Source organism: Rana temporaria, chromosome 1, assembly GCF_905171775.1.
Source record: "Rana temporaria chromosome 1, aRanTem1.1, whole genome shotgun sequence".
NCBI classification, from domain to species: Eukaryota; Metazoa; Chordata; class Amphibia; order Anura; family Ranidae; genus Rana; species Rana temporaria.
In genome coordinates, this window is record NC_053489.1 from 585,572,660 (window position 1) to 585,589,920 (window position 17,261).

The window sequence follows — 17,261 nt, forward strand, 5'->3', positions numbered from 1 at the left end:
TAAGGGGGAAGGCACTTGTGATGTAGCCTTCCTAGAATGCATCTGTGAGGCTCTGATGTCATCACCAGTGCCTCACTCAACCAGGAAATAGAAAAGCAGTAATTGGAAGTATAAGCAAAAAGTGTGTGTGTGTGTGGTTTTTTTTTTTAGTAAAAGGTAGAAGAAAATAAATGTAAAAGTAGATTTACTTCTGTCTGTGTTCCTGTTGAAGATTGTCCCATATTTCTTGTCCGGTAAAACTGCATCAATAGGACAGCAAACAAGGGGAAATGTCTTAAACAGAGCCTCGTACAGCGGTATACTATACATACTTCTACGTATAGAACAGCATCCCTCGGTTGTCCTAAAATCAGATGTTTTTTTTCAGTTCACTTTATTCCACGGTCCCTGTAATGCACTGCATCGACAGACCACCTCACAGGGTCAATAAGAGTAGGATTGTTCTACCAAGGTGCCTGGGCTGTGTAACTTTGCCTGCATCACCATTCACATCCAGTCTTCCCAATGCAGTATGAATTCAGCTGATGGCCTAATGAGGCCTTCGTTTTTACATCCAGTTTCTCTCCGAGAGGTGGCAACCGCCAGATAGCTGACGAATGGGATTGGTACACTTACAGCACTGCCTGGATGGCACGGGGTGGAGCAGCTAGGCTTTCCTCCCTGTTTCAAAGATAAATCAAAGCCTCAATGCTTTGTACTTCAATACCGAATTTACAGTTTTGGCAGAAAATTAAATTTTAACATCCTAGTGATTTTGTTTTAAAAAAACGGTAAGAACTTTGAGTATCCACAATAAAATCACAAACCTAAAGATTTCCAGAGCAGAAAACATCAGAGTGGGTTATTTCTGCTATAAAGCAATAGTGGGTTTGAAGAGAAGTTTTTTAGCTGTAAAAACGCTCAAACAAAAAAGAAAACCTGACAATAGCTGAAAAGCTGACTATTCCGCATTTGAGCGGTTTTGAGCAATAAACTTTTGTGGGAGTATAGTTTTGCAAAAAAAAACGCAAACTTCTAAAACCGCTAATGCAAAAACGCAGCAAAACTCAAAAAAAGAAAGGGAAAAAAAATGGTGTTTTTAATGCAGCATTCTACAGTCAAAGCTACAGGCGTCCAGTGTGCACAAGTCCCTAAAGAGAGGTTCAGTGTGTTTTTTGTTTGTTTTTTGCAAAATCTTACTTGCCTAGGTGGATGCAGCATCGGTCCAATGCTGCATTTGTCCCCTGCCAGCTCTAAGACTGAGAACCGAGCAATCATAGACTACTGATCATTCGGTTCTCCAAGATCTGTGAGCAGAGAGCTGTTGACTATCAGTTATCGGCTCTCTGCCCCAACACTGGGGCTCACTGGAGTGCTGGGCTGTAGAGGGTTTGAAGGCGGCTGGTTTTGGCTCTCATTGGCTCACGGAGAGGCTGAGCCAGCTGCCGGTCCAGGGTTGTGGAAGGATCCCTACTTCTCACAATCTTGCCCCAGCCCAGACTGGCTCTGTAACATCACCCAACAGTGGGCTTCATTCAGCGCACTGTCTGCTGAAAACATGTCACAGGAGTGCAATATGAACTGTGATCCACAGGAGAAGTACAGCTGAACATGCATTGCTGTACTTCTCCTTTTAAGAGAGGTTGTTCTGTAAGCGACATTAAAAAGGTGAACAGGAAACAAAGTAGCAATTGCTTGTTTATCACATTTTAAATAGTATTTTTTTTTCTCTCTTCTGTAAACCTTTGTCTCCAGAACAGAAATAAATTGGAAATCCAAAATGTTGTGGTTGCTACCCAAATAGGAAGTAGAGGGGACACCTTTTAAAGACGTCAATTCCTCCTCACTTTGGACAAATTAAAAAAAAAAAAAAAAAAAAAAAACAATGAAACTAAAACTCGAAAAAGTTTGGGTTATAGGTTTAGTTTGATATAAAAAATAATGCAGTCATTTTTTTTTTTTTTTATTATACTAGAAATCGTATAGTAAACAAGAATGATGTTTTAAAAAATGTAAAAGTCTATATTTCACTTTCGTGGTTATTACCAACGTGTGAGAAAAACAAACATGTTTTGAAACGTAGTCCTCATATTTTATTGTCTTTATAGCGCTTTATTTCCTCAGCATTGCTCACTGAGAACACAATAATTTAAGGTCTTAGCTGAACTTCATTGTCATAAAATAAATGAGCTTAGATATTACTGTAGGCGAAGCTTTCTGCGTTCAGAACGTTCAGCTTTAGTATTATATTGCTTATTTTGGCTTTCCCATCTCTGAACCTAACACGAAACACTTGCTCTGGCTGGGGGGGAAAAAAAGAGAAAAACTATTTTATGTCAATGTGATTTGAGCCTCACAGCCTGACAAATGGGGAATAATGCAATTAATCAAAAATACAGCAAACCACTCCGCGATCCTCAAACTGTTTTTACTGGACCGAGTTTTGAAATTTCATATTCCACCTTCTTTTCACGATCATTATTTGTATTTAATGTTCAGCTTGAATAGGTTGGGGAATAGGCGCATTTCATTTCTAGTGTGAGGTATTTGAGATGCTTGTTATGGAAAGAAGGGTGAAAGGTTAAAAGGGCCCCACAGGGGTGACCGGATTAGTATGTGACTTGTATCAGTCAGGAGAATGGGAGGGAAGCAGCTCATTTATCTTGCACCCACCTGTGCTGCCTATCATACAAAATACGGAGGTAACGATGCAGTAAGTGAGCTGCATGAGCATATACAGCCGCAGGGCCATCTGCCAAGGATGGGGTTAATAGGTCCTTAGCGTTAAATGAGATCAGTGCTAATGCACATCTGAAATCTGAATGACTTGCTCAATCAACAATGGATGTCCTAGCAGGAAAGTGGATTTTTTTTTTCCTTATTAATGATCAACCCTGTGTGGCCATATTTTTCAGCAGAAAATAAAAAAGGAACAAGTAGTTATGTTTTCACAGAACTATTTGCTCCCTTTTTTTTTTAGCACATAGTGTACTTTTATTTTTTTTCTTATGAGCGAATTTGATTAATATATTTAACTTGTTTTTGGCTGAATTTTTATATATGCCAGTTTCCCTTATGCTCATATCAGTATTGGCATAATGTATAGTTTTTAGTTTGTTTTGGGAATCTAATTATTTTCTTCTATACATGCAACTTTGTTTTTCCTTTTTTATCCTTAAATCTATTTGAATTTATATTTTTGTATTTTCTTTCCCATGCAAGTGCTGACTTGCTAATGGTTTCTTGTAGAAGCTATAGGCTATTTTGTGCTCATGCAAAGGATGCACATAACCACTTGTTCAGGTTCAGTGCATGGGTTCTACATGCACATTTACATGCATTTCTAATGAGTTGCTTTTGCATGTGTTTGTGGTTCGTTCTGGTGCATTTTACATGCAAAAATAAATGCACCATTCTGTACTTTTTTTAAATGCACATTGTAATGGTGTAAACTAAGCTTGTTGAAATACATAAATTTCAATGAATAGAGCCCTTGTCTTTCACAAAATGTCGGCTATTGAGAATGATACTATTAAAAAATGTAATAAGATTTGGCAACCGTGGGTTAATCATTACCTACCTTCAGATTTTGATCAATCTTTGCTGACGCCTTGCTAATGATTTTTTCATTTTTTCCTTTTTTTTTTTTGCGCCATTTATTTTATTTTTCTTAGTGTTTTTTTTTTTTGTTTTTTTGTTTTTTTCTGGGGACAGGCCACCTTCGGGAGAGAATCCTACTCTTATCTTCCCTTCTTCTTTCCTATTCTTCTTTCTCACTTCTTCCTCTCCCTTCTTTTCTTGGCACTTCTTCCTCTCCCTTCTTTTCTTAGCAATTTCCTTTTTTTTTTTTTTCTACTTATTATTCATCAACAAGTAAATTTGGCATTTTTTCTCTCTCGTTTTTTCTACAATTGTCTTCATATATAATTTAGAGTTTGGACTATTTACCTAAAAGATTCCTTTTATTAATATGACCCATTTTTTTTACGAGTCAGTTCAGGTATTTCAGAAACGCACAGGAGATGTATGCTCCTTTTCTTGTATGTCACGATAACTATATTTATCTTATTGGGACTTTAGCTTTCTCATATTTTATTTAATTATCTTTCCTCTCATGTGCCCCCTCCCATCCACAGTTTTAACCCATTAGGGGTGGATAGGTGGTCCAGAGGCACTCTAAGCCTGATATAAGGTATAGTCCTTTTATTTATCATTTTCTTTAGTCCCTTATACCTGACATTTGCTTTTTTCCGGTATTTATCTGATATTTGAGCACCAAACTCTACCGATATTTCAGTCATCATTGTTATGATCTTTATCCCATATTTGCATTCTTTATACTGCATTTGTAACTTGTTTTCTTATGCAAAACTCAATAAAAATATTAAACAAGACATACATAAATTTATCTTGCATATACATTTTTACCATGTTTAAAAATGTTTGACTGCATCTGGTGTAAACTAACCCCTAAAGTGCCAATGAGGTGCAGTCATGATGCTGACCCTTTCAGGAAGCACAGTCCATCAGCAGCTCTATAAACTCAAGCTCTTGGTTGTGTTGAGTGTTTCACGTTAACGTTTTTCTAAAGGTAACTGTTTTCCGCAAAAGTAACAAACACGCTATACTTGCATGCTCTGTGCAGTGGTTTTGCTCTTCTCCGATTCCCCAAAGGTGCTCTTGGCTCCTCTTCATCGAGTGCCCCCATAAGAAGCTGCTTCCTAAGTAGGCACTTGTGCGGGCTTGCTCCTGAGTCCCGCTGCCTGCGTCCATAGACACAGGAAGCAGGACTCAGCCTCACCCCACTGATCCCTCTTCAGGCTTACCTGTATGTGAAAGTTGTCAGAGTGGGTTTACAACCACTTTAAGAGCCTTTTCACACTGCCCGGGCGTTGGCGGGAAAAGCGTTGACGGTGCTTTTACCCCCCCTCCCCGCTAGTAGACGAATAAAGGCTTAAAAGGGCCGCTTCAGCTGGGGTGGGCTGGGGTGCTTTTGGAGCGGTGTATACACTGCTCCTAAAGCGCCTCAAAGAAGCTGTTTGCAGGGCTTTTTTTTTACATCCTGTCAGTGCAGCGCCCCAGTGTGAAAGCACTCGGGCTTTGATACTGGGATTGCAGATGAGGCTTTTTTCAGGCACTTAACAGGCGTTATTTTTAGCGCTAAAGTGCCTTATAAAATTCCTCCAGTGTAAAAGGGGTCTTAGAACCACTTTAATGCCTATGCAGATTGAGCGGGAGGAACAAACCTCAAAGCTTCTAGCCCTTATCTCTAGATTGTGCATTCATCTTAAAGTACAATACACGGGAAACTTATTCATTAAGAGTTGGAGGCCCACCCCTCCAGGTGATTTGACATTGGCAAGATTTTGAGGACACTAGCCCTTAGGGCACATCCCCTATAACTCTCCCCCAGTTTGTAAGTTTTCCGTTTTGTAGAAATCAATGCAGCGTAATAAGGTAAATTTAGGTAGGGTGTCCTGTACCTGCCATACATTGATCAGTTTTTCGATCAGTTAGTGGACTGATCCAAAAAATGAACAGTTTTCCCCATTCACACAAGCAAGCTGGATGGAGGAATACAGGAGGAATACTGTGGTGTTGTATTCTGATGGTGGGGACTCCTCCCAGAATACATTGGTCAGGGCTGCAGCCAGCTGGAAATTTTCTGACGTGTCAATTCAAGAGAAGTCGACCATTAGAATGGGAACAGCCTTGGATGGATTGAAATTAGGCCACTCCATGCTGAACCGTCCTAATTTGTGGCCAGTTTGGGATAATTTACAGATTATTTGAAATTCCTCTGACCTTACTCGTACAGGACACAGGCAACTGAGGACTCACAAAGTGGGGGAGGGTTATAGGGCGATGCGTCTGCAAAAACTTGCCAGTGTCCAATCACCTGAAGATATGAATCTTTAACCCATTGTGTATGAATAAGATACCGAGTCCTGTACTGTTATCTAAGGTATGGAATTTTCAGGTAAGTCAAAATTTGTTTTTTAATATAAAAAAAAAAAAATCTGCAATGGTTATGCTCTCAGCTTACATTGTTCTCATGAGGCTATCCCATTACCTCTCATGTTTGACATCAAAATGGCTGGTCGAGTCGAGAAAAGTTTGAGGTGTGCAGTCTTCTCTGGTAGTGCTCTTAAGCCCCATACACACGGTCTGAACTTTTTGACAACAAACTTCTAAATTCCCAGATTTAAAAAAAAAAAAATCTGACCGTGTGTACGCTCCATCGGACAAACTTTTTCGGTTTTCATCAGACAAAAGTTCGCTCTGCAAACGGACAAACTTTCCAGCAATAAAAGTCCTATGGTGCAAAGTCCTGCTGTGTGTACAGAAATCCATCGGACTTAAGTCCAAAGTACAAACACGCATGCTCAGAACCAATGCTAAAAATCGGACAACAATACAGAAGTTGACCAAAGGGTGGCGGTAGAGATGAAAAAAACACGCGATTTTGGGAAAGTTTGCTGAAAATTCCTGCCGTGTATGAGGCTTTAGACCTTTTCACTCTTTGTAAGACTTATGGGCAATCTAAACACAGATGTACATCAGGTGTTAGCTGAATTCAGATTTCAGGTTTTTGGCTTCAGTGAAAACACAATCCACTATAAATATGCATGCCCGCTTAATTTCCCAGAAAATCTAATCAGGGCCGTCTTTAATATGGTTTGGGCCCTGGGCAAACATTTTTTTTGGGCCCTCCTCCAGCTTATTTTGGGCCTGGCTGGTTCACATGTATGTGTTTTGGCGGTCCTCATTTGTGCAGGTACAGCAGCCCATCCTGCAGAAAAAAGGTGCATTCAGCATTTTAAAAATACAGTTGCCTTGAAATCCATTCTGCTTTTGCACCATGCTACTTACCTGCAGTTCTTGCACACACAAACGCACTGTTTTTAAAAGCGTGACCTAAACATCTAAAAATGCAGCAAGTTTGACAGTGCAGGAACTGCAGATAAGTCACAGCAGACAGCAGAATGGACAGACAGTGCTGTATTTCAGTGCTTGATGGGCATAGGTGTGCCGGGTGCGCAGCCTATTACATGAGGCATGCGCTTTACTTTGCAGGAAACGCAAGCATGGCGGCCCATTCAAATGAATAGGCTGCTGTGCCTGCGCAAATGTGGGCCGCCAAAACACATACATGTGAACCAGCCAGGCCCAAAATAAGCCCATCAAGCAGTTAAATACAGACAGTAATGCCATGTGCTCTGAGGCTTTACTCAGCCTGGACTGCAGGTCTGGTCTGTGATTTAAAGAGTTCCTCTATTTTACACATGGCATGGCATGGGGTCCCATGGTGCTAAAGCAGAATGGACAGATGGTGCTGTGACCCCATGCCATGCCATGTGTAAAATAGAGGAACTTTTTAAAACACTGACCAGACCTGCAGTGAACCATCAAATATTATAAAGACTTTGGACACACTCTACAGAAAACTTCTATTTACAATATAGATTAGCAAACAGTGACATACCTTGAGGAGCAGGACATGAAGAAGTCAGCCTCGGGAAGAGCAAACTGGGGATGTTATAAAATCACATTCTAATTCACTTTTATATACAAGCAGCACCCAGTGGCAGGAAGGGAGAAGTGCACGTCTAAAGGGAAGCCAGGGGTGCTGTACATTTTAAAACACTGGGAGGGGAAGCAGTACTGTCACTGGCTGCGTGCCGCTGATGATTTTCAGCCTGATTTGTGGGCAGCACAGGGGCTTAACGGGAGGCAGGGCCGGTATCAGGAATTATGGGGCCACTTACACAGCTTCAGGCATGGGTCCCCTGGAGCAGAGAACCGGGATGGGGGGGTGCTGCCGCCTGAAATTGAGAAGCGGGGGGGGGGGCTGCTGCGAATTTAGAAGCAGGGGGGGGCCCTTTACAAAAAAGAAATAAAGAAAGAAATAAAGAAAAATATATATAAAAAAAAAGGGGTGTAGCCATCCGGGGCCCTGGGGACCTCTGGGCCCTTTAATAAAAAGAAATAAAAAATATATATAAAAAATATATTTTAAAAAGGGGGTTGCCATCTGGGGCCCTGGGGACCTCTGGGCCCTTTAATATTTGTTTTTTAAATAAAAATAAATTCCAAAAAAAGGGGGTTGCCATCCGGGACCTCTAGGCCCTTTAATAAAAAATAAAAAAAATATTTAAAAAAGAAACATTTATAAAAAAAAAAGGGGCAAACACCCTTTATTTTTTTTATAAATGTTTATTTTTTTATTTTTGTTTTATATATTTTTTTTTTAGTAAAGGGCCCAGAGGTCCCCAGGGCCCTTTTAATAAAAAAAAATATATAAACAAAAATAAAAAAATAAACATTTATAAAAAAAATAAAGGGTGTTTGCCACATGGGGCCCTGGGGACCTCTGAGCCCTTTAATATATATATATATATATATATATATATATATATATATATATATATATATATATATATATATATATATATATATATATATATATATATATATATATATATATATATATATATATATATATATATAAATATAAATATATAAAAAAAAGGGGGGTTGCCATCCGGGGCCCTGGGGACCTCTGGGTCCTTTAATAATAATAACATTTATATATATATATATATATATATATATATATATATATGAAATATATAAAAAAAAAATTATAAAAAAAGGGGGGTTGTCATCCGGGGCCATGGGGAACTACGGGCCCCTGGGGACCCCCAGACCTCTAAAAAAAAATTGTCCCTTTAATAAAAAATAAAATATATTAAATTTATTTTTATTTTTAAATAAATAAAAAAAGGGGGGTTGCCATCTGGGGGCCTCCTGGCCCCTGAGGACCCCTAAAAAAAATTGCCCCTCCGGACCCCTAAAAAAAAAAAGGGGGTTGCTTTGGGCCCCCAACAGTGACAGGGCCCAGGGCACCTTCCCCATTTGCCCTGCGGTAAAGACGGCCCTGAATCTAATGGGTCTTCACAAGACTGATGAGCATGTATAGGGTGATCTCATACGGAGTCACTATGCTGTATTGTGACCACAATACAGAAAAAGCATAGTGTAAATACATTTGTGTGGACGGTACAGTGCACATGGGACATTTATTACTGCTTTATACATGATGGTCAAGCCACTCGGCACAGTCGATAAATCATTTAGTCTAGACATCGAAATGTGCAGATGAGATGCTACCTACCCCCACCGTCCGCTGACACTTTTCCACCATTTGGTATGATCATCACACATGTACATCCCTACATCTTTGCTAAATGATGATTTTCTAATGGGACAGAGTTTTGTTTGCCAGAATTGTATTAGTGCTGGTGTGTCTGTATAGAAACATTATATCTTTGCCTGGTGTGTGACATTGCTTCAGGCTGGTGCCCTGACGGTCACACTTGCTGCACACAGATAATGCTAGATTAATGGTTCACCAACTCCGCTCCTTACAAATGAATCTCCTCTCTCTCTCCTCCTAGGTTTTCTGGGTGCATTGCCTGAATGGTCTTTTGCACAGTGTTGTCCTGTTTTGGTTCCCATTGAAAGCCCTGCAGTATGGTAAGAGACATTCTGTGTGCATTGGTAATGAGCGACACACGGGGCATGTGTTGGCTTCTCGTGGTTAGATTTTTTTTATTTATTTTTTATAAATACAAGAATGCAAAGTCTTATAAAACTGTATGTGACTAGCAGCATTTATGTGTGAACAGTAGTCTGTATGGTTCTGTCAATAGTGTTAGTCATTTGTATAGTTTTTCAATTTTTACATTTAATTGAACCAGTTCTGGTTTTTGTCACGCTACAAAAAAATGATGACAAAAATCTAACATATGTCCTTGTGCAGATCTGGAGCTGGCTGAGATCATGACCTTGGTACACAAAAGCCAAGGGAATGTTTCATTTTTACCCGCCTGTGTTATTTGCTAACATGTCAATCAAATGTTTTTGATGATTTCACAAAGTCCCCCTTCACATTATGCATTGCACTCTTTACATCTGGAGGAAAAGAGATTTAGGGGCAGATCCACATACATCTGGAGGAAAAGAGATCAATAGGTAGATTCAGGTACGTTCGCGTAACTTTGCGGCGGCCTAACTTAAGGAATTTAAGCTACGCCGCCGTAAGTTAGCGAGGCAAGTACATGATTCACAATGTACTTGCCTGCTAAGTTACGTCGGCGTAGCCTGAATCGGCGGGCGTAAGGGCGCCCAATTCAAATGTGTTTGAGGGGGGCGTGTTTTATGTTAATGGAGCTTGACCTCACGTTTTTTTGTGTACTGCGCATGCGCCGGGCGCCTACATTTTCCAGTGCGCATTGCGGCTAAGTACGCCGCACGGGCCTATTGATTTTGATGTGGACGTAAACTGCGTAAATCCCAATTCACGGACGACTTACGCAAACAACGTAAAAAATTCGAATTTCGACGCGGGAACGGCGGCCATACTTGACATTACTATTCCAATAGAGCCTAGCTCTAACTTTACGCGGCCTATCTCTTACGTAAACGGTGTAAAAGTACTGCGTCGGCCAGGCGTACGTTCGTGAATCGGCGTATCTCCTCATTTACATATTCTACGCCGACCGCAATGGAAGCGCCACCTAGCGGCCATCCAAAATATTGCAATCCTAAATATGTTTACGTGTATCTCTGTTTGAGCATACGCTTAAACATAAGTCAGCGTAGATTCTGAGTTAGGTCGACTTATCTACTGATAAGTCGACCTAACACTTACTGAATCTACCTATTAGTCTTGAAATACGGAAAGGCTTCTTCACAGTAAGAGCTGTGAAAATGTGGAATCGACTCCCTCCAGAGCTGGTTCTGTCCAGCTCAGTAGATTACTTAAAAAAAAAAGGCCTGGATTCTTTCCTAAATGAACTGCATAATAACATTTATAGGTAAAGTTGATCCGGGGAATATCCGATTGACTCTCAGGAGATCTGGAAGGAATTTTTCCCTGCTGGAGAAAATTGCTTTTGCTGTGTTTTTTGCTGCCTTCTGGGTCAACTGTGGGTATAGGATTGTATATATGAGATTGTTGGGATGATTTTTCCCCCTTTTTTTGGTTGAACTAGATGGACTTGTCTCTTTTTTTCAACCTAACTATTGTGTTAACACATTGCATGTTAAGGCAGCGCGTTCATTTTGAATGGGCTATCTGCGCATCTTAACGCATCAAAAAAATGAACACAACTTTTGCACTGCGATGAATGCCGTGTCCCTATAAGCCAGTTCTCTTGTGGATATGCAATCATATCATTGGGCCCATTCATGGATTTACAGTGTGGTTTGTTGCAGTCATGTGTTTTTCAGCTTAAAATTTTGGACCGAAGGACAACAGACCGATGGGCTATACACACGGTCGGTTTGGACCGATGAAACTGAACCTCGGTCCATTCTCATCGGTTTTGTCCGACCGTGTGTATGGGGCCTAACTGTCAGCCTTGCAAATGCCTCATAGAACTTGTAGGTTCGCAACAGCTGGAGGGCCGCCATTTTGAGACCCCTAATGCAAAAAAATATGCACGTTTTTTTTTTTTTTACCTGCAAAAACAAAATATATTTTAATGTGTAGAGCACCCTAAATTTTTTACACGTCTGCTAAAAATGTACAATTCCCCAACTTATGATAAATAAGGGTTTCCAGGCCTTTGACGTTTATGCAGAAAGATAACTACAGTATTCCACACCAAAGCAAGATTTATTTTTGTGAATTGAACATTTTGAAGTGAAAATTTTCAGGAGATAAAAGAAGCAAAAACATACAGAATAGGAAGGACAATATTTTTTTACGGCATTATGTATAAATAAAATCAGAATATGTACTTTTAGCCTTTTTAGAATAGGATTGAGTGTAAAAATGTTTCTACTTTTCTACTGGGGGCATAAGAAACATTTCTGTGTTTTTGTGGCAGCAGCCGGGCTCAGTTTAACCTTCAGACTGACATCTCATTTGTTATGGGTTTTGGTTTTCAGAATCTGGACACAATTTTTCTTTTCACATTTACTTTACACATTTGGCAGATTTATAGTGTTTGCTGTAAGACCTGACTGTATACGTAGATCAGAATTGTTTCTGGAGTTTGTGAAACTTTAGAAAAGGAGCCATTTGATGCCAACCGCACTGAGTGTGACCACATAGTTACAAATGTGATGTTTAAATGGGTCTAATTTATTTGCGTTAGCCACATAAATCGTAGGAGCCTCCTATTACCTAGTGTTTTTAAGTGCTGTGCTCTGCTGGTTTAAGGTTAAAGCAGCTGATTCATATTTGGCACGGACGAGGCCTGCCCAGAAACCAATGTTTTGGCTGTGGATCAGTCCGCAGTCTAAATACTGCCGCAGTGTTGTTTTTCTGAAGGGAGCCTTCTGCCAGGGTGCTGCACCACACATATATTTTTATTCTCTTCCCACCTGCATCTGGCTGGGCCTACATCTCACTGATGGGTGGACAAAAGCATGTGTGTGTGCGTTATAATGCTTTACAAAGCACAGTCAGTGCTCTATATAGGATAAAAAATTTAATTTGTCTGTAAAGGTTGCACTCGAGTCATAAGACCTGCACCATTACGGTAAAATACAAAACATGACGGCGGTGCCATTCATTGTTAATATCATCCTAATGCACAACACACATTGCTGCGCATGGCTTTCAGTCAGGGGCGGACTGACCATTCGGGCACTGCCCGAGGGACTCATGCCACTAGGGTGCCCCATCAGGGTTGCCAGCCTCAGTAAAACCAGGGACAGTGTGTAAAAATCTGTGTTTTTTTATTATTATCCCAAGATTATAGCTGCCCCGCCTCTCCTGTACCTTTTCAAGTGTGTGTATGTATACTGTGTGTGTATATTGTGTGTCTGTGTGTATACTGTGTGGCCCCATAATCTATTTCCTGGGGGCCCCATAATCTCCTTTTGCCCGGGGGCCCCATAATCTCCTTTTGCCCGGGGGCCCCATGAGTTGTCAGTCCACCTCTGCTTTCAGTGCACACCAGAGCTCAAGTCCTGCGGGAACGCGTGGGAACGGAGTTCCTGCATTTTTTTCACAGCAGGAACGCAGTTCCCTTTGCAGGACTAGAGCAGCGAGAGCAGCTGAGCCGCCCGAGCCAATCCTTCACTAAGCGGCGATGCCCAGCTCGAGTCACTTTTAGGGGCAGGCGAACCTTAGTAATCCTTTGTTACTGGCCGCTTCCTGTATATGGATTCATCGGGTAGTGTGCGGGTATTCCGTCACTTCCTTGATGCCGCAATGTCTCCTGGGAGCTTTTGTCATTGTTCCCAGAAGACATTGCGGAGGTCTGCCGCGAGTTATCGCGGGATTTAGAAAGAACTTGCTTCTTTCTAAATCCCGCGATAACTTGCGGCAGACCTCCGCAAAAAAAAAAAACATGCGGTTTAGTAATTATGCAAATGAGCGTATCATTTATTTATTTTTGGTGAGGGAGTGGATCTTGGGTGGGAGTTCCCACACTTTTTTCCCCAGGACTTGACCCCTGGTGCACACAATATTGCACAAATGTCACCCATCTGTGTGGTGTTGTGTGCTGCATTGGGGAAGAAAGTACATCTGTTAAAATCACACAAGGTAGTTTTTTTTTTTTATAAGGCACTAACGGAGCGAACACTAATAGTTTAACATACAGAACAATGTATACAATCACATGACCTATAGACACTACTGTATAATTAGCTAACTATACCTTACCTTTATAAAGTTATTTTATTTCTATAGTGCTTTTCTTGAGGGCTCAAAGCACTTTACCTGTTTTGGGGTGGATGGGGAGGCAGCCATTTTGTGTGCACTTATACCATGCTACAAAACAGATTATAGCACACACATTCAAGAATGACATTTACTAGGGTCTATTTTAGATAGGAGGCAAAAAACGTTTTTGTTTTTTTTTCATTTTGGATAGAGTAAGGGAGGGTTATAACCTGTTAGCATATATATATGCTATCTGTGTCCCATTGCAGAGATTTTCCTTCACTTTCTGTCCCAAACAGGAAGCAAGAAGAAATCCCTGCAAATTAGGGGAATCCCTTGGGGACCCCCAGGTCACCAGAACTAGTGTCACCATTGAAAGATTTCCCCTCTATTACTTTGCTGGGGACAATCCAAAATTTGGGATTTTATTTTACTTTCACTAATAATGGTTTACAGGAAAACTAGAGAAGGTGAATCTCCTTAATGGGGGCACAGACAGCAAAAAAAAAAAAAGTCCATCTCCCCTTTATCCAAAACTAAAAAAAAGTTTTGCCTTTAGTTGTACTTTAAAGCGGAGTTCCAGTCTTTTACCGTTTATTAAAAGTCAGCAGCTACAAAAAGTGTAGCTGCTGACTTTTAATAAACAGACATTTACCTGCTCCACGGTCCAGCTACGCGGCCGCCCCGGAGCTCCGCTCCTCTCCGGCCCGCGCCTCCCTTCATTCATAGTGTGGGCACCCGGCCGTGACAGCTTTCGGTTTCACGGCCGGGCACTCACTGCGCATGCGCGAGTTGCGCTGCACTTTATGAATGGACAGGCGATCCCCTGGGACTTGTCACGTGTCCCAGGAGATCGCCTAAATGGAGGGGCCACCTAAGTCGAGAAGAGGACTCGCATAGGCGGTCCCTGGGTGGAAGTAGGAAGTGGGACAGAAAGTCCCACTCCTACCGAAGCCCCCCCCCCCCCAAAAAAAGACATGCCAAATGTGGCATGTAAGGGTGGAACTCCACTTTAACTTCCCATAATGGCTTTAGTGTGGGAGGAAACCCGTGTACCCAGAAGAAACCCATGCAAGCACAAGAAGAACTCGCAAATTCCATGCAGATAGTATGCTGACTGGGATTGGAACAGAAGACCCCAATGCTGCAGGGCAATAGTGCTAATCACCAAGTCACTTTGCTGCCCAGTTGTGTGCATACTTTATTGTTCAACGTTTCAATGTCCATATAAGATATATAACATCATGGAAATGCGCTGTCTTTATTTGGCTGAGATTTGGAACTTCCACTGCAGTTATATCTTTTTTTTTTTTTTTTTTCTCAATGGACATTTCAGATAGCCTTTGTTTTAAATGTCTGTTTTATTTTATTGATCCAAGTCCTTTGCATTTATGTTTGCAATTTCCATATTTATATATTAAATACAATCCTTTTTTTTTTTTTTTTTTTAATACAGATTGTGTATTTTCAAATGGAAAAACATCAGACTATCTTTTACTTGGGAATATCGTTTATACTGTAAGTTCACAATGTAGAATGCATTTTCTTTAGACACCCTTTTCACCAGCAGAAATTTGATTTTGTAAGGCAGAGTATTGAAATGATTAATCATTTAAGGCAAGGCCATACATTATGCAATTTTCTTTCCTCAAACTACGGATTGAAGTAATGTTTTTACAGCGTTTGTGGTGTGTTTTTCACAGGACATGCGACTCAAAAACACAACTACGGGCGCATTTTTAATGCCTCTTTGCCACGTTTTCTATGTATTTTAATGGGGAGGTGTGTTTTTGTTTGTTTTTTTACAGCACCAACAATGCAGCATGCAAAATTTTACCAAATGCAATGGACCAGTGTGAACAGTTCCATAGGATGTTCACACGTTTTTTGTTTTTTTTTCTTTTTGCTTCTTTTTTTTTTTAATGCCAAAGCGGAAGAAAAATGGATCAGTATGAAGCAGCTTGAATTTTGGCCAACCAGTTTGACAACAGTCAATTTAAAATCCGACTGAGCCTGGTGTCCTAGTTTTAAAGAGCCAACTGTGCTACGATTAGGGCACTTTCACACTGCGCTGTAGAAAAAACATTTTGCTGTGTCAGATGTGTTCCCAGTGCGTTTCTGTTGTGTTTTTTTGGTTGTCTGCAGCTCTGAAAAATGGACTCCAAAAATGCAAAACGTGGTACATTTGTGATGCGTTTTTGTTGAGTTTTGCTGCATTTTCCATTCATTTCATTGGGGAGGTGTGTTTTTTAAAACCACACCAAGGATGCAGCACTTTTCAAAACGCACTGCACCCATAGCACAGCGGTGTGAAGCGCCCCATAGAATTTAAAGGGAAAGATTTTTGCGTGGTAAAAACGCAGGAAAAAAGAATCAGTGTGAATGGGCCCTTAAAGTGCAAAAAAATAGCACTATTGCATGTAAAAGAGCAACCGCTCCCTGTCCTAATATTTACTAATGAAACCAGTAACATAATAAAACAGTCATTTAAATAACACCTGTGTGTTTTCTTTTTAGTTTGTGGTGATAACCGTGTGTCTGAAAGCAGGTTTAGAGACTTCACATTGGACCATGGTAAGGAAAATAACATCATAATCATAGCCTAAATGATCCTTATTTCTATATCAATTATGGTTTTGTATAATAAAAGTTGTACTTGTTACAGGAAATATTTATTTAATCTATCAGTCTAATATGTGTTTAAAGTGACATGTCACTTACCTGCTCTGTGCAGCATTTTTTTTTACAGAGCAGCCCTGGTCCTCCTCTTCTCGGGTCCCCCGCCACCACTCCTGGCCCCTCCCTCCTGCCAATTTCCCCCAGAGCAAGCAGCTTGCAATGGGGGCACCTGAGCAGGCTTGCTCCTGAGCCATGGCCCATTCTCGCACACAGCCGTGGCTCGGCCCTGCCCCCTCTTGCTCTCCTCATTGGCTCATTGGCTGTGATTGATGGTATCAATAGTGTCCCAGCCAATGAGGGGGGAGAATCCCCTGAGAGCCGAGGCTCTTGTGTGTATCGCTGAATTGCAATGGGGCTTAGGTAAGTACTTTGGGGTGGGCTGCTGCACAGAGATGGTTTTTACCTTCATGCATAGAATGCATGAAGGTAAAAAACATTGAGCCTTTACAGCCACTTTATGAGAACAGGTGCTGCTGAATTTCTAGCTGTCCTTTCACTCAGTCAATACCATGTTTGATCAAATCATATTCGCCAAATCATGCATGGGTTCGAAGTCAGGTCCTTTGTGCTTGTTCGGCAGATGCAAATCAGTAAATTCCCTGCTTTCAGCCAATGCATGAGGATGCATCAGCATTTCTTAATGCTATACAGTGAAATGGAGAACATGTATTGTTTACATACGTGGTTCATGCTAAGCATTCACTCTGCTGGAACAAGAATATTTTATAGTAGAGTCACGTTCACAAACTGTTCCAAGTTTCCAAACAGTAGCTTTGGAAAGTTGATTCATTTTTATTTGACACATTCAGGAAATTTTTGTTAAAATGTTACGTACAGTTAAAGTCTAAGTTTAGTCAGAAATCAAAAAAACAATCAACACAAGGGTCATTACTTGTGTCCCTTGTGCTGCTGA

General features: G+C 40.8%; 1 protein-coding gene across 6 annotated transcripts in view; it reads left to right on the forward strand.

The window, feature by feature from the left end:
* The window catches only part of ATP8A1 (ATPase phospholipid transporting 8A1), a 308,603-nt gene that overhangs the window by 271,858 nt on the left and 19,484 nt on the right, over positions 1-17,261 (forward strand). For all 6 annotated transcript variants that reach the window (XM_040335011.1, XM_040335010.1, XM_040335017.1 and 3 more), the window contains 3 exons: positions 9,441-9,519; positions 15,126-15,187; positions 16,187-16,243. In XM_040335011.1, coding sequence (XP_040190945.1) covers positions 9,441-9,519; positions 15,126-15,187; positions 16,187-16,243 — 198 coding nt within the window. The remainder of the gene's footprint in view (positions 1-9,440; positions 9,520-15,125; positions 15,188-16,186; positions 16,244-17,261) is intronic.